This window comes from Phaenicophaeus curvirostris, chromosome Z (assembly GCF_032191515.1).
Source record: "Phaenicophaeus curvirostris isolate KB17595 chromosome Z, BPBGC_Pcur_1.0, whole genome shotgun sequence".
NCBI lineage: Eukaryota > Metazoa > Chordata > Aves > Cuculiformes > Cuculidae > Phaenicophaeus > Phaenicophaeus curvirostris.
The window spans coordinates 5,705,231-5,726,357 of NC_091431.1; the positions used below are offsets into that span (position 1 = coordinate 5,705,231).

The window sequence follows — 21,127 nt, forward strand, 5'->3', positions numbered from 1 at the left end:
CATCCCAATCCCCTGGGGAAGGTTTAGATCTTCAGCTGGGACTTTCAAGCTCAGCAGTTTGTGGGGAACTGGCTTGCAACCTACTACATGGGTTGATTTTCAGTTTGTTCTGGGCTGTGCCCTTTAATATTGATTTCTGTAAAAGTTCTAGGTATCACAGAAAGAAGCAGTTACATTGAGAAAACTGGCATGAACATCTTTTTTTTTTCTGGGAAGTATTTTAAATTACAAAGGCCATAAATTGTCTTGATGGGGAACATAACTTGGTATTCTGATTTGAAAATTCTTATCAAGATGTGTCACAGGCTTTCACCTCTCAGCAGAGATGGAAAACCAATGGTTAGTCTTCTTTTTTCCATACAAAATACTATTTTGAAGGCCAACCTAGTTATAGTTGACCATGCCTGGTGGCTCAGAAAAAGTGCTAGACAGTTGAACACCTCACATTTCTCTCCCGTCTGTTTCTGTTGTATGATTACAGTATGGTATAATTTTGGCTTGTCAAAATCTTATCAAAATCAAAATGAATGCATGTGTGTATTTGCTACACTGCCAGTTTCTAAACAGAGAGTGTAAAAGGAAATGAAAACACAATGTCAAAATTTTGATAACAGGGCTTGCCTGCCATGAACGCAGTTGGAAAGAACAAGATGAAAAGTCTTGGGCTTGAACTTCATCCAAGTCTCACTTGGCAGCAACGTGTGGCTTCCGTAGAGGCAGAACAAGGACTGGAATCCACCACTTGACCAGGCTGACACTTGTTTACAAGAGCAGGCTCAGAAATGTTACGAGAGTTAACAGTTTCTTATGGTAATCAGAGGAATGTTTTCATTAAAGGCATTTTAGCATGCTCTGCAATGACATGAACAGCCTTGGCTAATCACTGGATCATCACCAAAAGGAACATTTGGGTACCACCCATTCTCTTGTACCCCTCACATTCATAGCTGGCATACTGCTGCTGCTGTGGGTGTAGCGGGGGAAGATGGCTTCTTTTTAGCTATATTAAATAGGGTTTCTTTTCCAAATGAAAACTAATGAGAAAACATTTTAAAGATGGATGGAGAGCTCAAGATTATTTTTTTTTCACCTTTGCTTTTTTTTAAGCTTCAAGCTGGTAAGTGATCATCCGTGCAAAACAACATATTAGAAGTTTGCCACCTCCAATTTACCACCACATATTGATTCCTTCTACTGAAGGCACTAAATACTGGCTTAAAACAGAAAATGAAAAGCAGAATGCAGCATTTTGCCATGACACACACAAAAAAACCCCTAACTGGCACAGCTTCATAGTACAGTTTTCAGTTACCTAAAATGGTGGTGATCATAGCAGCAATGCTTAGCATTTTTACAAGTACCACATAAATGTACAAATGTCAGGACATCTAGAAAACATGCAAAATTTCAACGGCAACATCACTGAATCACACGATGCATAGAAATATTATTAATATTATTATTGTTAATATTTGGCAAGACAGCAAATCTTTTTCTTATAAAACAAAAAGAAAGAATTAACAAAATCTTTTTCTTATAAAACAAAACAAAAGAATTAACAAAATCTACTTTTTTACAACCTTTTCTTAAAAAAGCTGAGTTGTCATTAAAGTCAGGGAGTGGAAGTTAGCCTTATAGAGAGGTTTAATGCTGAGAAAGAATTGGTCACTTAGGAGAATTCACATTGTTAGGTGGAAATTTGGTTATGTTTAAGCAAAACATGTTTTTCAGCTGCTGTTTTGGGAGAAACAGTGCTAATCTTGTCAATTTACAAAATGGGAGAAGACACAGTCACATCAAAAGATTAGAAAGATTAAACACTGCATGCAGAGAAAGATAAAAGCCTTCCTTTAGCTGTTTCTCCCTAGCACTGATCACCATGAGGCTAAGGGAAGTCATAGCAAAAATGGTTTTAAAAGGCAGAGTTAAGCCAGCAGATAATTAAAATAAATGCAAAAGATTTTCTAATTCCAGTGTAAAACAAAGTAGGATATTAAAGGATAAGGATTATGCTCGCCTTCATTAGAAAGAAAGACAAAAACATCCATTGTGTTTGCCAGCTTTCCTACTGCCTTTCCACTATCTTACCATTCCTTGTTCTACCCATCTTGAATAATTTGGCTTATGCTGATGGATCTCAGGTAGATGGGTCATGCTGACAAAAACAAACACGGACAGTGCAACTACAGCCAAGCAATGTCCTTTCCTGCATATTTAGACCCATTTGATCCAGTGGGGGGCTAGTCATGTGTTTAAAGCCTCGTGCAGTTAACAGCCCAAGCTGGCTGGCAGCAGGTGGCACAATCATGTATTTCTCACAGTGCCCTGCAGAACTGGCACCAACTTCTCTCCAGCAGCAGCACCATCTGGTCTGCAGGCACTGACATAAATGGGAGCAAAATCAGATTCTCACCAGCTTGCGGACTCCACTAAGGCATTTTATGTCATGTTTTGTCTGCATAGCCCTGAATGCTCTGGGTACTTTTGCACCTGCATTTCACATCCACTCAATCAGGAACCCTGCCTTGATAGATGCTTACAGACAAAGCTCCAGCAGAAGGCAAAGCTTGCAAGACCTGAACCATAAGCACCGTTCAGAAAACAAAAGCCTCCACAAAGCAATTTACACTTCAGTCATTGTTTAGTGCACCTTCACTCTCAGAGACACTAGGAGATTAGTCTTCCTACACAAAAATTATCAAAAACCTTTTGAAGCCAATTACTATTGCCTTGCATTCTAGATCTATAGCTTACATCCACTGCTGAAGACACAGAGGCTGAAGTGCATCTCCTGCACTGGCTTCTTTTCAGACTGGAAATCTTACTTTATTAAATGTGTGATAGTAGAAGAGAAGAAGGAATCCTGGCAGGAGCAGTTTTGGGCAGACGAGGGACTACATAAGGTTACACGTGATTTAGGCCAGCTGAGAAAATTTAAGAAGGGCAGTTTCAGCAAGATTACAGCTTCAGAAAGCAGATAAAATTCTAGGCATGAGGAATGTTAGAGAGTCATCTTTGCTCATAAAAATAAGAGCTGATGTGTCAAACGTAATATCTGTAAAATTAATTTTAGAGTTTAGTCTTCTAGTGTAATCCAATACTATTTTCCAAAACAATTTACATTTTCTTCTTTTCCTTTCACTTGGCTGTTTCATTATTTTCGTGATACTTAATGGACTGTGTAAAACAGTAGTAACCAAAAAAACACAAAGGTGGATTCCTGAAGCATTGTGAAATAGCTAAACACCTCTCCTCATTCCCACTGAAACTCTACCCCACTGTATTTCAAAGACAGGACCTACCTCACCAGTCTCTTAACCACTGTGAACAAAAACTCTATTAATTACAAAAGATCAAACTGAAATCCTAAAAGGTACTGATTTTTTCAGATACTATTGACTACTGTGTAATGAATGCTGATCACAAGAATAAAAGATTAGGCAAAAGCATCCTAATTCCTTTGAAACATTAAGTCCATTTCCAATGCACAGACAACTCATTTAATGGCATTTGTAGAATAAAACAAATAGAATTTTGTCTGTATTGCCAACTAACATAAACCTATTCAGTGAGAAAACAGAGGAAATAGACTTCTTGCTTGAGACAGACAGACTAGCAACTGTGTTACAACCCATTAGTTCAGCTAAAGCAAAGTTTGGGCCAAACATTTCCCCCCCACCCCATCAGATTAGGAATTAAAGCTTTAGACATTACCACTGCTTTGAACATGTTCAAGTGAATGGCTAGTGTCAAACGTCTCAATACGCTCACAGGTGTCTCTAAGCTGTGGGTTTTTTTAGTTTTCCAGCATTTCGGCACTGCAAATCCCTCTCTGCTGGTTTCGGGAAGGGCTGAGTTGCTGGAGGACATCTTTGACAGCTTCGCAGGGCCTTGGCCAAAGACAGCACAGCAGGGAGGAACAGGCTCGCACTTGGTTTGCACAAGTGGAGCCGGTAGCAGTGCAACCATGCAGCTTGCTGGGTGCTCAGAGAAATCCAATTTGTTTTCAGAAAGACCACTCGATCGTGACTGAAGTTCTGTTGTTGTGAAAAAGGTGGAGTAGCGATGTCCCTCTTGGCCCTTAGCCTTCCAAAACCCTTGAGAAGACAGAGCGCAGCCTCGCGTATCCATCATATGCTGTCCACAGGAAAAGCACCATCATCTAGTTGTGCTCAAGGCCTTCCCCATTCTTGGTATGCAGATCCTTGGCTGACAGGTGTGTCCTTAACAAGCTATCCCCAGATTCTCAGTTTTTGGAAAGTGGTGCAGCAACACCCATGATGGCTCTGCACAGAGCCAACAGATGTGCCAGGAGACAACAGGTGATGCAGGACTGTCCCCAGCCACCAAGTCACACCCAGCGCATGGGGACCATCAGCAGGAAGTGTAGTTCAAGTTTTTTTGGCTAGGGATATAGCCGTACTTTATGCTGAACTGCCTTTTCTTCACACTCATCAGAACTGAGAGTGCAGATCCAGCACACACAAGAAAGCACAGAAAGAAAATACATCCTCTCTCCTAAGAATAAGGACAGCAATGGTGCCATCTCTTCACATCGATGTTTAGCAGCTGTGAAAAACTTAAGAGGTACAGACCCATTTTCCACCACGTTTCATAGTGAACAGCTGAGTCCTTAACCCTCACCCAGAGGCATGAATTGGCTCATTTCAGGCAAATCAAATGACATTTCTGTGGCCTGTAAGCTCTTCTCCTTCCCACACATTCACACTGGCTCTGGGAATTCAGGGAGTCAGGGGGTCCAGATGCCCTGTTGCCCATGCCGCATGAGATGAACACATTTCCACGATTAAGTGAGCCCAGAAGTAACCTACTGTTAAGGACCAGTCGTTTCAGTCCTATTTTGGGGATGTCAGTGGAAGGCCAGATGTGGGCCTGATCCTCTGCACAGGAGTGAATTTAATTTCATTTCATGATTTGCAAACGCTCTTACAAAAAGCAGGAGAGGAGAAGGAGAGTGCTTCCAGCACAAGAAATGCAGTATCACACAAACCTCACGTACCCAACATGAGGTGGTCCACCCTGAGCACGTTATCCCCAAAGCACAAGGTCACTTAATAGGCAGGGAGGGACCTCTCAGCCAAGAGCAGCCCTGCACAAAGTGCTCCCCTTGCCCTACGGTGCAGATACCAGAAGAGGTAAATATTAGAGGATCAGGAACAGTGAGAGGAGCTGGGATGTTGGGGAAGACCATTCAATCACAGTCACTTGCAGCTCATTGTCAGAAGGAATGATCAGCCCACACACCACGTGTGCTAGTCAGGTCAGTCAATGCACTTAACGGGATGTATTCAGACACGGTGACAAGAAAGGGTAAGCATAAGCTGGACAGGGAGAAACCTAGTGCAACAGGAATCTCAGTTTCCTTTAAGGCTGTTTCAGTCCTTAGGACAGCCCAGGCTCTAGAGCGACACAACACCTGCTCTTCCTGATCCCCATTTTCCCACCCCACATTGCTTGCACAAACTGCAGAACAAGATCCAGTCACAAACATCTGAGACAAGCACGCACAGCAATATAACATGTTGCTTGCATCTCATTTTCTACACAGCTTTCTAAAAGGGCAACTACACTGCAGACTGAATACCAGTGTGCATCAGCTTCTATAAAAAACAAAACCATAAAATAGCTCGAAAGTACTGATGTTGTTCATGAAGGAGAATTGCAACAGGGATGCTGCTCCCATTGTCAGAATGGCCTGTATGTCAATATCCTGGATGTTGCTATCACAGAATTATTGCACTATGCAAATGAACAAGGTACGTGCTATTACTTTCAATATCCCTTGTAATCTAGTCTACAATGTAGTTCACAACAGTATTTGACTCTCCTACAATTAAAAATACATTTTGTTCCATAAATACATATTTGAAAATTAAACACCTAGTTTGCAACACCCAGATATCAGACTTCAGTTCCAACTACTGGCATGAACAAACGTATATTGTGCAAAGCCACAGTATCATAAATACATGCATGAGAGACTAATAAATCAGAGCTTAAGCTGTTCAAGTGCCCACAGCTCTGCCTAGGTAAATGTGCAATCACATGAACAGATCCAAGAGCACAGCTGCATCCAGAACAGCCCTGTGACATCGATGTATAATCCCCATCTCTGACTCTTGGTTTGGAGTCATGAAAAGGCCACGTGGGAAAGCCTGTGCTAATATTGGTGCAGACTCCTTCTTGCTGTGTGCAGGCCTGTGCATTTTGATGGGTTTCCATGGCTGCAGGAGCTGAGCCAGGCTAATGACTCTGTGATACTGGTAGAGGAATGCTTTCCTCCATCTCCCTCACTGGCTCTGCACCTCAGTTCGTGAGCAGATTCAACTCAGTAATCTGGCAGAAAATTATCTCTTTTTGGGCTGCATTTTCTGCTGGGATAGTGAGTTGAAATGACTCACTAAAGAGGTCTAACACCAGATCAAAAAAAGGTAAGTGGCAGGAAAAAAGGAAGGGAAAAAGGAATAAAAAAAAGCGAGCCCTATTTTGGAGCCATCTACCCCCATCTTACGGTAATCACAGACTTACTCTAGGATAAAAGCTCAGCTTTTACCATTGGAACACAACATCATCAGAGCAGCGCCAGCCACCTGCAAAGCCTCACTGTAAACCACTCCACACAAAACACCAGCTTGCCAGCTATGCTGGACAGGAGCAGTACGGTCTTCTACCAACTGCCCTTACGATTTAATGGGAAAAGGTTCTCAGTATCAAGAGCCATGGTAAGAGACCCCAGTCCTCCGCTTAGGCAAAGAGGAAGGCTTGTAAGAGTTGACAGGATTAGCCCCTGGCCACACTGCTGTGTCTTAGCACCAGGGAAGCTGCACACACTACTGCCGAGTGACTGCAACTTGCTGGTGGAGCAGGTCTGACACCTGCAGTCACAGTACTGGGAGACAGTTAAAAACAACTCAGTCATCAACTGTCAGATAAGCTGCAGTGACTCCTAACAGCATAAAACAAACCCATCAAAGTGGTTTAAATCAGAAATCTCCTTCCCAGTGGGTTAATAGCCCTCCCATGGCCTAAATACAAACGGCGATTCATTAAGCTGTGGTCCCCCTACACACCAAGGAAAAGTTGCTGATGTGTGCTGCTAAGTGAAGGGTATCAGAGACGTTGCCTCACTCAGCACGTGGTCTGGACATCAGCATAAACCATCCTAAAGCTGTGTTAAACAATTTAGATAATATCTGGAGCCAAGAAGCCATAGGAAAACCTTTTTATGACCTTCAAACTGAAAACACAGGCGTGCCTGTCTCTTTCTTCTGTGTAACAAAAGAGCATTTTTCGCTCTTACCAAAGGAGCCAAGGTATGTGTTGGGGCTAAATTACACAGCACTAGTGCAAAGTAGCTTTTCAAATTCCTGCTTACAACATGGCATATCCACAGGCAGCAATATGTCTCCTCAGAGACAAGAATAATTGTGGAATTACCACACAAAATAGCCCACTCTGAAGCAACACACCTAAGACATACCTGTGGAAGATGTGAATCATTGCCAGGCTCTGAGCTTGATAACAGCGTGAAGCAATTTGGTTATGAGGTCTGGTTTCCTGCCTTGTGGGGCTTGAAGCGAGACACAAGACAGCCACAACATGAGGTGGCTTCTTTTCCTTATAAGCTGAAGGCAGGTCTTCCCAGCAAAGAAATGTGATTCGGTAGGAGAGAAGAGGTGGAAAGTGGAGATGTGCTGCCCCACAAAAGCCAGCTGACACCCAGCCTTGTGTTTTGGTGCAGGAGGGGCAAGGTGGGGAAGCAAGTCAGATCCTGCAATACGGGCCAGTGGGAAGTGCTGAGATGAGCGTCAATAGGGGAGAAACAGAGACAAAAGACTTTGCTAGAGGTTGGCTCCACAGTTAAGCTCTCATCTGGCACCCCTAGGGAACATCTTGGCATAGGACCCCTTGCAGTCTAGCAAATACTAAGGGCAGCTGCGTGAGTCATCAGTGGGAAACAGCAAAGAAATCCCACAGAGAGAAGCACTGGCTTTGCAAAACTGTTTTCAACTGTATCACATTAAAAGCATTACTATGAAAAGGCAAGGCTGTGCTAACAGCAATCAGACGGCTGGCCTCTTCTGGAAGCTGGGCAGCTGTCTTGCTACCTGCATCCCAAGACTTTTGGTGCTTCCCTCTCCTTCACTGACAAGTCAGATCTGCCATGGCACCAAAAGTCACAGACACTGATTTCAGTACTGTCATGATCTGGTTTCTAGCCCCAAAATACTCTGCAGTATGAACGACTGTGCCCACCAAGACACTGACTACTCTACAGCCCTGAAAGACACTGGCCAGTAACTCAGAGGCTCCAGATCTGGTTGTTACACTGCCACAGCATAAAAGACCCCAGGACAGCCAGCACACAGGAAACCCAGACCTTGTACCATCATTCCTACATGCGGAGAGCAAAGAGATCAGAGCCAGGCTGCATCATCTGCAGGAAGCTTCATAGGAGGACAGATGTTTGTAACAGTGCAGATCTCTGCTCTTAGACCTTCTGACAGCACATCTGCTACCAAGCCCATCCCCAACACAGACCTTCAATAAGGCTGAAGTGAGCTGCAGGCATTCTGCCACCTCCCTCACACACAGGAATATTTCATCCTAGCAACACAGAAAACGGGTTTTAAATGGTGCCAGGCAGGTTATTTTTATTTCTGTCCGCTACCTTTGTTTTATCCTTTCTTTGGAATTAGTGATGATTAAAGTCACTGCACAGTTGCAGATCTAAAGAATACGAAGGATGTGAAGGAATGTGAAGGAATAAAGACAAAAAAGCATAAAGAAATACAACAAAAAAAACCCCCAAATCCATCAGCAATAGTTTGATCCAACACCCATGGGAAGTCAGCTGAAGTTGACTCTTTCATTGACTTCACTGGGCGTTAAGATCACCTCATCAGACTCGTCATGGCCCTAGGACACCCTAGAGAAACACAAAATAAACTGAGTTACTTAAGAAGTACTGTATGTAATTTTAAAGGTCAAGAATTATAATCATTCACTGAAATACTGAATTTGTTAGTGTTTTTCCCCACATACTTAGAGAAGAAGAACAATTAAGTTGCAAAGTCAAATACTGAAATAGTAGCACTCATTATTTCAAGGCTTTAAGGACCAATTGTGCCTTCAGATTCACATGCACGTTTTCCAGTGTCTGCAACAGAATTAGATTATGTCTAGCTGATTTATATTTGCTTTCCAGTACTTAAAACTGCACAGCTTTTTCATTTTCTGTAAATATTGTTACAGTCCTTATGCTCCTTTTTTGTGGATTTCAAATTATGGCTTAAGATGTATTTGATGCAATTTTTATGTTTGGAATAAGATTGTGGATTTTTCTGTACTGTTGCATTCCCCAGAGTACTGACAGAATGGCTCTAATCAGTAGATTTTATATTAAGTATACACAGTGACAAGATAATAACAACCAGTTAAACAGTTAAAATGATGTGTATGACAGTGGTTTTCCCATTATAGCTTTGCATATTGTTGAAATATGTTTTAGTCTAAAGACCAGCAACATTTTGATCACAGAAAATCAACCAAAAAAAAGAAAAAGTTAAAAATAACCTTTAGCTGACTCTAGGACTTCTTTCCCATCTGGCATAAGTAAGCCTTAGGAAGCAAACCAAAATCAAACAAAACCTGTTTTAAGTGGTTTCATGAACTTACATTGATGTATTTCTTATTTCCTGGTCTTGCTGATCAAGAATAGGCCAGTAGGTAAGAAGCAGCAGCCAGCGATAAGTTTGTCTCCTCCATGCTGGGAGGTCATGTTAAAATAAGAAGTTGAAAAATGCTTTAAAATAGAATTGCTACGTAAGCCTTCCTGGGGATTTACACTCACTGATGTGTGCATGTTAAAAATGGTATTTCCAGTCTGTCTTGTGTTGCCTGAGAACCATTTTTGTCCTTTTAAAATCTGCATTTATATTATAACCCATAAGTACCTTTCATTTTTTGTATTAACGCTATAAATACTATGTTAGTGATACTAAACTATTTCTATTGACTTATTCATAAAAAGAAAAATATATTATATATTTATATATTTTTATAAAGTGAATTAGCACTGGAGAGAGGGCTATGGGGGAATAGTGTACAATCACAGTTGATGTGTATTATTGGGCACAAATTCAACGTTTGAAATGAAAAGAAGAAAATGTTTAGGCGATATTCCTCTTTCAAGCTGTGTCAGAAGAAGAGTCATAGGATGCTGACACAATGAAGTTGCCAGTATTGGAGTGGCTTGCCATGGACTGGGCAGCCTGCTGGCTTAGGTTATTGCAGATCAGCACCAGTTGGTTGCTCTGCGCTTCTGAGAGGGTGCTACAGCTCTGGTAGACGCTGAAGTTGGTCTTCCTGCCAGGGATGTTGCCTTTCTCGCACATTGTCTTTACCATCTTGGCAAGCTTGTTTTTCCCCAGGGCTTGGCAATTGTACCAGTGAAGTGCAGCCAAGTTGACAACAGGTTTGATGGACAGGTAGAAAGGTGCGTCCTCGTAGCGCATGGCTGGAGGCCGCCTCTGTGCATACTCCTTGTAGTCTTGCACGGGACAGGTCTGTGGGGAGTGCTGGGTGGCATACACCCGGGAGTCCGTCCCGCCTCTCTTGCTCTTGGCATTGACATCTCCGTTGTCTGGCCCCATCCACTCCAGGTACTCCAACCCAGTCTCTGTCACCCGCAGCCGGATATCTCCCCACTTGAGGGTGGACCCATGGAAACCTGTGCAGTGTCCAAATGCCTTAGTGTTGTTTAGCCAGACAAGGTTTAGCAGCCCTTCAGGGTTGTACCGGCTCAACAAGCCTCTTTTACGCAGGATAAGCTCATCAGCAAAGGTGAGCTTCATGGATTTGTGTGGCTTGTTTCCTTTACCTTTACACCTCAGCTCTATCTGCTTTTGCTTTAGAGCTTCCTGGGACCTCTTGAACTCCTTATCCCTTGTAATACTGTATCCATACCTGTGCTCTTTCAGATACCGCTCTAGCCCACACTGATAGTTGGCCAGACTGTTTGGCTCGTATTCAGACCCATCCTTTTGCCTGGCATCCACAAAGAAGGAAGCGAGGTAGGCATCAAGCTCTTTACAGGGGATGACATAGATCTCCCGGGTCTCAGAGGGGTACTTGGAGATGAGGAACTCTCGGAAATTGCGGAGTGCTGTCTGTGTGCTGCGAATGGTCTTCTCATTCTGCTCCCTACTGAGCTCTGCCGCTCTCTCATCCTGGTCTGGAAGAGGGAGAAGGGGAAAGACAAAAGAAAGCAGAACCAGTGAGTTTGTGCAATGCACTTCTCCCCCAAATAAATTTCCTTAAGAAGGGAAAAAAAGAAAAAAACCTAAAATCAATCTCACAAATAGCAGTGGAAAACATTGTTACATACCTGTCACATGACCGAAAAGCCATGTCAAACTTAAGTTTCACAAATGATGTACTAGAGTATGGCACAAAACCAAAGCAAGCTCATGACACTGGGGCACAGTTTTGTGCATGGAGATTTGTGGAAAAGAGTGAGATTAGAAGCAATCTGCTTTTTAGAACAAATGCAAGGTAGAAGGTTTTTCTGTGGATCCCAATGTTGTGTGCAAGGCCCACTCTGATTAATAAGCCCATTCTGAATTGCTTCATCTGTGAAACCAGAGGTTGCACAGGTTCCATTTTTTTTCTACAAAAAATAACTAGAGTATTATACTTACGACAGTAAAAATTATCTTTAATCAGGCACATTTTTAAAGACCTAAATAAATATAGACATAAACATACAGTACAAAATAATGCAGCATATCTTAATAAAGGAGTTGGCAGGTAAAAAACCTACAGAGCAATATGTAATTTGCAAATGTGCAAGAATAAAAGAAATAGTTAATACGTTTACATCGGAAGATATGGAAGAAAAACATGATTATACTGTCTTTCTACATAATCAAGCTGTACCTTAACATGGATGTACAATTACAAACATTTCTTTTCATTTTGCAGAAAAATCTAATTCTGGAAACAACCTTATATTGCTCTTTAAAGCTACACTCCAAGGTCCTTACAATCAGTGACATATCTCAGCAATATTCAGATGCTACCACTATGATGGTGGTACCACTACAGCTCATTTTTGAGCTGATCATAAAATAGACATGAAAAGGAAAAGCTTTTAACAAGCAAGCAATGTGCTTACCTACAGACTGTTTTCTTGGTATATGCAAACTATCCATCTGTACAAGGAAGCAACTTACAAGCACATAGGAGGAACTCTCCCTATGAATGTGACAAACCTTAATGGTTTTAGAAAATGAACTACAAATGCAAAGAAGGAAAAAATCAAAGCTAAGATTTTTTTGGTCTATTTCATTGCAAATCCCATACATTTTGGTGTTGTTTCAGCAGTGCCATAGTTACACTTGCTAGGTGTTTCCCACCCAACACACGCACCACAAAGTAGTATGAGACCAGGTGAAGTTCCCACTGTCCCTTTATCATTCAGGCCAAGCTCATGGCAGGCCACGTAGCACACCCATGCTTTACAGCAGCGCTCAGACACTTTCTCCTCACGCTCACGCTTGCCCTGCAAGGCTGTTAACAGGTGGGATAGCAGGGAAAGTAAGGTGGCCCTATCTCCTTCCCTAGCCCACCTGCAATGTTTCATGTAGTGCCAAAACACTGGTGCACAGCTGGGCAGTTTCCCCTTCACCCATGTACACAACGATTCTGAAGGGAGTTCATCACATCACCTCCATACCACAGCTGCAGTCAGAGTCATGGAGAGCCATCTGCCCTAGGGCAAGTGTCTTCACTGCAAAGCATCTGCTGCATCCACAGCATTCAGGGAAACCTACCGAGAGTCCTCAAACCCTCTGCAAAGCGTCTATGCAAGGGTTCGCAGTTGACGCCTTTGGAGGCTTTTAGAACCATGAAAAATGCTGCCACAGAGCACTGTGGTTTGCTGTAACTGTGCTCAAGAGGGAAAAGAAGAGGCCCCTAGCCTGTGTTCAGAGACTTGGTTTAATATTGACATCAAAGACCTCCTAGCAGCCCACAGTGAAGTCTCATGCTTTAGACAATGTATGGGACAGACCCTTTTGTTATGGGTAGATGCAGGCTGGAAATAAATAGATAAGACTGCTTGAAGCTCTGAAACATTTACTCTGGTAGCTTGCTCACTGTACATACCACCACTTATTATAGCACTGGATAAGTCATCAGTGCTTTGACTGACAGCCCACATTTTAAGTATTGTTTCAATATAAACAGCACATATAATGGCTGGGTTTTATACATGTTATCAATCAGTACTTCTTCGAGGACAGCCTGTCACAACACAGCAGTGACACCCAGTCACTCATTTACGTTACAGCATCGTTTCTTAATCTGCAAAGGAAATTGCCATATCTGCAGCTAACATTTATAAAACCCATGCTGAACTAAAGATCCCCTGAAGCTGCATGAGCAAAACAGTATCCCAGAAACACTGCATTCCTGAAGTGCTCTGGTATGTTACTCCACAAGGCAGGTGGGAAATATTAAAGACAATGGGTCAGCTTCTCCTGCAACCACATGTGGAGAGCTACATCAATTTTGACTGTGAATCCAGCCTGCAGTGGAGTTGATTATTCTCTTTCTATGAAACTGCTCAAGTATCAAGGATATCTCACAGCAAGGGACAAATGCAGGGATGCAGAGACCCTACGGACAGAGCGTGTGACAGCCAAAGTCATTGGATGTCAGCTGAGCCACTGTCATCATCTGCACATGGTCTTCTTCCACAGCAAAAAGCAGATAATACAGCTAAGCCTAACTTAACTAAGATAGCTCTTTACAGCCTAGGATAGCTGAGGAAGGATAAATAATTCTTCATGTCACTAATGTCTTACTTCCTCATTTAACCAAGGAGATTGCATAGTGCTCAAAGAAATCATATAATCCATCTCCAGGTACCACTGAGACATAAATTGTATATGGGCAAGCTTCTAATATTCATAACTTCGTGTTTTCTGCTAATTCCAAGATCTTATTCTCTACTAGTGTGGACGTTGACCCTGGCCAGCAACTAAGTGCCTCACAGCCACTTTCTCACTCTCCATCCCAGAGGGACAGGGAAGAGAACAGAAAGTGCAAAAATGAAAAAAACTGTAAGTCAAGACAAAGACTGTTAAATCACTGAGGGAAAGAGGGGAAAGAAACCCAACCAACAAGTGATGCGAAGTCAATCACTCACCACCTCCCACAAGCAGACCACTGCCCAGTCAGTCTCTGAACAATGCCTACCTCCCCCCAAAACCCTTCCCTTCAGTTTGTTTTCCTGAGCATGATGTCACAGGGCAGGAATTACCCCCTTCGTTAGTTTGGGTCAGCTGTCCCTGTTGTGTTCTCTCCCAACCTCTTGTCTACCTGTAGTGGGTCAGGCTAAAATGAATTTAATTTTCCCCAAAGCTGCCCTCATAGTGCTGTGTTTTGTACCGGTAGCTAGAGAAGGTGTTCATTTCACACCAGTGTTCTGGCTAACGCTGAGCAGCGCTCAAACAGCAAAGCCTGGCCCTCCATCACACCCCCTCACCAGTAGGCTGGGGATGGTCAAAGTCTTGTGAAGGGACACAACCAGGACAAACTGACCCAAACTGACCAAAGTGATATTCCATACCATATGATATTTGCTCAGCAATAAAAACTAAGAGAAAGGAAGTTGAACATTCATTATGTTCACCAGAGCAACGGGCATGTGTACCAAAGCTCTACTTCCCGGAAAGTGGCTGGACATCGCCTGCTGATAGAAATTAAGAGAATGAATCTTTTTTTTTCCTTTTCTTTCATGCACAGCCTTTGTTTTTGCTTTATTAAAATGCATTCATCTTGATCTACAGGTTTTTTTCCATCTAATTTTCTCTCCACCTTGTCCTGCTAAGGAGAGGAGTGATAGAGTGATTTGGTGGGCACCTGCCATCCAGCCAAGGTCAACCCACCACACCATCCTAAGCCTAGCTGCTGGCAGAACAGAGTGGGAAAAAAAGAAAGCCCTCACACTGTGCAAGTCTGGCTCATCAACAGATGAAAACACTGGTGTGTCATTAACACTGTTTTAGTCACAAATCCAAAACACAGCAAGGTATGGGCAACTATGAAATAAGTTAACTCCAGCCAGCCAGACCCAGTACATTTACACCATTTGGACAATTAATGAAACAGTGCGCAAGACAGGATTCACATAGCATCCTTTCCATCCAGCCTTTGACAGAAGGAGACTACAAAAAATATTCTCCACGTGCAATCTGCAAATGGCCATTGTGAAATACTTACAACAAACCCGTCTATTCTACACACCTCTACTTTGCCTACAGGGATAAGCAGAAACAGCATCAAAGACCCTACCATAATCTGGATATTTGGCATTGATTGCTTCTGCTCTAGCCACATGGCCTTGTAACCTTATCAGACAAGATCAGCCTCATGTAATGACATTTTGCTCCTTATAAATACACTGAGGCTGACAGATAAAGAAAGGCTACATCAAAGCAATTTGGTCATTAAGAAATCAAGACTAAAAGACATCTCAGCTACCATCACAGTGAATTTTTGAATATGTGTATATTATGGTAAGGACCTGACAAGCTGGGAGACTGTTGAGATGCAAGAACTCATTGCTGGGTCTGGGTATTGAAAATGAATGTTCTTGCCCTGAGACAAAAGTGTTCCTGATGTCACAGTTCCCAGATACTTGCTTGGTCTCATTATGCTATATCTTGCTGAATAAAGACCAAAAGCTCTTTTGCCCAGAGCTTACTCCTTCTCCTTCTTCTTTTCCTCCTCCTCCTCCTCTCTTCTTATTTTTCTTGTGTTATTATTATTATTGTTATTACTATTACTATTATTATTTTCTGTGATGCTGCTAGAAAATATTGAAAACATAAGTGGAGATCTGCATTAGGTCCTTGACTACTGCAAGTATAAACTTGTTTACTCTTGGGCCTCCATTGCTCGCAGCATCAGGGCGCATGTGTTCTAAAACTCGGTAAAAGCATAGAAAAAACATCACGAAGTGTTCCTCAATACAAAAGAACACCTCTGTACCAGGAAGGTCCTGAGCTGCAAATTGCTAGAGGAGAGTGGGAAGGTGTCATATATGCTTGCACTTCTCTTATAGTTTTTATTGTTGTCCATTTTTAGGTTCTAGGAAGACAGACACTCTCATGTTTTGGTCTAATTTGTCTTGGCTAGTAGAATGGCCTGAACTCTGAACCAACCAACCAAAAATTATTTCATCATTGTTCTACCAAGCCAAGCTATCCTTAATGCCTTTTCCTTGACATAATGCAGCCTTTGGCATTGTTAGTGCTAGTAACCCTGTTTTACAGGCTAGGAGCAGAAACATAAAAAATAAATTGACTTGGAGATGCACCTCCTGAGGTCCTGCTCCCCCAGCTGTATTACTGCACAAAGGACCTTGTTGGAGCTCTTCTGCCCTATCTGATCCCACACTGGAGTTTCATTTCCCATAAAATCAGAACATGGTAGAAAAAGCTAGTAAAACCCACCCTACTGCAGGATTCAGGGTAAATTCCCAGCTAAGAGACTGAAAAAGTGCCAAGTAGTTTAGATGTCCCATTTCAAATGTAGCCAAAGAGATAAAGTGACCTGGCAGAGGTTAAACAGACAACTTAGTGGGAGCTCTGTCCCAGGCTAGCCTCCAACCATGAGATGGTTCTTCCCTCTGAACAACAGCTGTCTTCTGATCTTTTCATTATCTGACCTTGACGCAGCCAATATTTAACGTTATCAGCAGAGTTATCAAACTCAGGGTTGTTTTTATTTCAGCACGCACACATGCACACACTAAGACTTCCTGGAAAGGACATAACCTCTGTAATTGTATATGGTGGAGGGAAAGGAATTTGCTTTTACATCAGACATATGCAGATAGTTAGTATTCAGAAAGCATTTGTAACACCAGTGTGAATCATGATCCTGAGCTATTATTGCAAACAGTCTTAAACTTTGGTTATAGTAGACAGTGAGGTCTAGTAAGAAAGACATTATAAGTAAGGTGGTTTTTATTTGGTGGTAATTACACCATGCAAAACTTAGAAAGATGACAGATGTTTTTCACTGTATCCTTGGAATAACCAAGTGAAAGCCATTCTCCCCTCTTGCTGCAAAAAAAGTGATGGTGAGGGTAACAGCAGGAGATCTCCCTGGCAGAAAGGCCTCTAAGCATTCACAGAAACACAGGGAGATTAAGAGACAGGGAGTGCTAAACGCTTGGAGAATGGCTTTTACTCGGTTATTCCTAGGATACAGTGAAAAACAGCTGCCAAAGGCTTAAGTAAAAAATGCATATGTTTATGCCATTTTTTCATATCCAATAATCACCACGTTTTAGGAAGTTGTAAGGCCAAATAAAGTGTGCGTCCTGGGCTATAAAAATCATACTTACTAAGCTTAGGCTTACTAAGCTTACCAGTTTAAAAGGAGCAAAATCCCTGTGACTATCTGGAGACTTTCATCAGGTTTTGACATCTAACAGCTTCTGTGATACGCAGGATCAAAGGATTAACTTGTTAGTTCCAGATTACTTAAGTAGAATACAGTGCTCCTGCACTTTTTCTTTAATTTCTGTCCTATGAACCTGACTATGAAATTCTGTTTCGTTGCTATGAAATTCTGTTTAACAATTACAGTTCCCTACTTCTACTACATGAAGTTAAACTTTATGTAGCTTAACATTTTTGGAAATGGCTTTCACTAGCATGTGAAATCTGTAGTATTATGGAAATTTAATAATTAAAATCCCTCTATGAAATATGTTATTTTTTTCTGGCAAAAAAAATTACACTTCCATTCAGTTAACCTCCTGCAACAAAGCTGCCAGTGAAATATTTAATTATTCTAAATTTTAAAAAGCTTTAGATTCTGCCGAAGAGAAAAGGAGACAGATTCCAAGGAAATGAACACGGGAATATTTATACATTGGTAAATCCATGACATAAAAGTCACTAAAATAAACTTTAATCATCTGCACACTTTTCGCAAGGTACAGAACAGTGATAAGCAGATGCTTGCTCAGACACTAGAGCTGCCTTCCAGTTTGTGTTCACTTTCACTATTTTCTCAGCACAACGAAGATACAAGGCACAATCTGGCTGCTGGCAAAGTCAATAATAAAATTCACAATGATATTAATGGGACTACTGCATGATCTGAAAATGTGTAGCCATGACAAGGGATTAAGAATTTGTGTTCTCCCATGACTGACTGGATCAACCTTTTATGTAGTGGATATTAGCAATTACTAATGAATGGTGCAAAACTGCAGCACTCTGGGGACTTTAATTTGTACAAGGTTCCCTTCCTTCTCCACCTGTCTGTACATCTGAGCTATTTCAACACAAAGGTTCTAAATGGGCATTTTCTGAATAAAAGATGTTTTAATTTGTTCAGATTCTGACCTCCATCTAGTTGTCCGACTTTGGTTTTGTCAGAGCTAGTGGAAAAGAGAAGTCTTGCATGTGAGTTTTATCCCATATTTCACTTCCTCCACTAAACACTTACAGTGGTACTTCTGGAGTATGAGACTGCACACTCTCCTATCATCTTTTGAAGCTGTTTTGTGATGCACTGGTGGGAATTGCTGCAAAGCAAAATGGGATGCATTTCCTCAGCAATCCAACAGTGGAGTTACTTGGTTCATGTTTATTCAGATCCCACCTCCACCTGGCAGGAACAAATATACCAACTGCAGCTCTCCCAGGCTTGCCCAACACTGCAGCACTTCACAGCAGGATGCTACAACTGCTCCCAGGGGTAAAGTTGGGAGAACAGCGAAAGCAGAAGATATTTTGCAAGAGCACTGGAGAAATCATAGATCTGGTACACAGGTGATGTCCAGGCAAAATGTACGTGGCTCACAGCTGGACTGTAATCTGTCATTCTAGATGCCCTGTCCCAGGCCAGTCACCAAGCCTGGAATCAGCTCCAGGTCCACCTGCCCTGCCTCATCCCCCCACTTAATTCCTTGCTAGCTATTACCTCTCCAGGAGATTTATAAAAGCAACTTCTTTGCACTCTTACATAATTGATAGGGGTCCAGGGGCCCAACTCTGCTCACAGAAGTGGAGGATATGAAAGACATGCTTGGAGTTTTCTATACTGCAGACTTAAAACATTAGGAAATTTATAAAAAATGTGAAACCCCTTTTCTTTCTAATTAACTGACTAAATTTTCTTCAGCTGTGTTCACTTCTAACAAATAATTGTTCCGCTTTCAGAGATTGGGTTTAAAAAAGCAGGTATACTGGGGAAACAGTAGTGCTGCTGAAGTCAATGAGAGGCAAAACACTGCCCACAATGCATAAAATAACAACTTTATGTTGAGCATGCATCTTTATATTCCACCATATAATCTAATAATTTCCAAACAACTTATAGCTAACTACACTTAGAAAATGCAAAGGACTGATTTCAGTTTAAGGTTAAAGATCAGACATTTTTTGCCACTGATTCCCTTCAGGTTAAATAGTTAACTCTGAAAAACAGAATGCTTTTTTATCCAGGACTTTTTAGCAACACAATGTTGCCCTTTGAAAGCAGGTTATTTACTTTGTGATCTGTGGCAGAAGAGAATTAAAGGAGTATGTCAGTGATTGTCTAACCTACCCTGAGAACTGGAAACTGGATGATGCACAGTGGAAGCAGTGCACTCATTTTCCAAGAAGACTTGGCTCACTTGGCACCATTCCAGAAAGTGTTGCACACACATCCTCAGCAGAATGTCTGCTTTTCTCCCAAGCAAGTTTCCAATTCAGCACAGTGTATTTTAAGTGCATTCTGGACTGGCATCTCTGTATTTAATCATATGCTTCAGTAGAAATGTAGAAATCAACTGGACTAAGCCATTATATGTTTAGGAGGTGGAAGAGAGGCCCAACTGCATAGCATTTAGATGTAAAAGATGACTCAACTCAAAAGTTATTAAGAGAAAAACAAGAAGAACAAAAACAAAATGGGGAGACAAAAAACTCTTAAGATCTGAGAAACCTCTCTTTTGTTGAAATAAACTATCATTTAAAAATTAATCAAATCATTAGGGAACAAATACAAATTCTCACAGCAAAACCCTGTTTCTTATATAAGAAAACCAAGAAGCTACTTTTTCCATAAGGTTTCCACTTTCACATGCTCATACACAGAAAGCCAGATTTACATGTGTAAACAGATGTCACAAGCACCAATTGTTCAGCCAGCAATTTGACTAGCAGGCTGGTTTGCACAATATCGCAGGTACACATTTATACAGCATTTTGGAAAATTTGGTGAAGTGGAATTTTGTGCCTTTCTGCAGCTGCAAGCCCTGCGGAAGAAGAACGAGAAACAGGATGTAAACATGTATCCCCTTACAGCCTAGTCTTCTCTTTACGTGCCACCCCACATTACCAGAGGCTTAGTGTGTTCTCAGCTACGGCCCAACACCAGTTCTAATGTCATTGCATTTAAGAGCTAACTTTAATAAGCACAGTTGAGAATGCACCAAAGGAAGTCTCAAAGGGATAAGCCAGGGCTATGAAGTTTGCCTGCTTTTGATTCACTGCAGACAGCAGCTGAGAAGCAGAGTTAGGAAATATGGGAGGGAAATAACGACAAGGGGGAGAGAAGGGAGAGAACAAAGGGATATGAAAAAAAGAACAACACTGAAGTGAAGGATTAAAAACAGATGAGAATCCTCATCATCTGAAATCTAATTTACGTCTCTGTTTCAGAATAAGGCAGTCTAACTTGAGCAACAAGCAGTGAAACAAAGAAAAGGAGTATGTAATAAATATTTTATTACATTAATTATAACAAGCTGCACTTTAAGTCTTGGCCAAAGCATATTCTTAAATCAAGCTGAGAATGTGAACAGTTTCAGACTTAAAGAGCATGGGGCCCACATGATTGTAATTAACATAATAAATCATGCTGTGGAGCTCTTTGCACAGGCTGACAGAGCTTAGTTGATACATTACTTTTTAGAGACTGCAGACATTTCTCCCTCTATTTTATTAGAGTGCCATTGGTAGTGAATCAAAAGGTACCCTTTTCTGTTCTGGTTGAACTATCTATTGCAGATGTAATCGGAACC

At 41.7% G+C, this 21,127-nt stretch overlaps 1 protein-coding gene across 2 annotated transcripts in view; it reads right to left on the reverse strand.

The window, feature by feature from the left end:
* Positions 1-21,127, reverse strand: part of LOC138733261 (uncharacterized protein KIAA1958-like) — a 42,799-nt gene that overhangs the window by 8,297 nt on the left and 13,375 nt on the right. Inside the window, exon 2 of one of the 2 annotated variants that reach the window (XR_011339395.1) lies at positions 9,700-11,257. Coding sequence is in view for 1 of the 2 variants with exons in the window: in XM_069880306.1 (XP_069736407.1) it covers positions 10,212-11,257 (1,046 nt within the window). In the remaining variant the exon portion in view is untranslated. Of the gene's footprint in view, positions 1-8,571; positions 11,258-21,127 lie in introns of those variants that run through there. The other variant, XM_069880306.1, reaches the window with a different exon arrangement.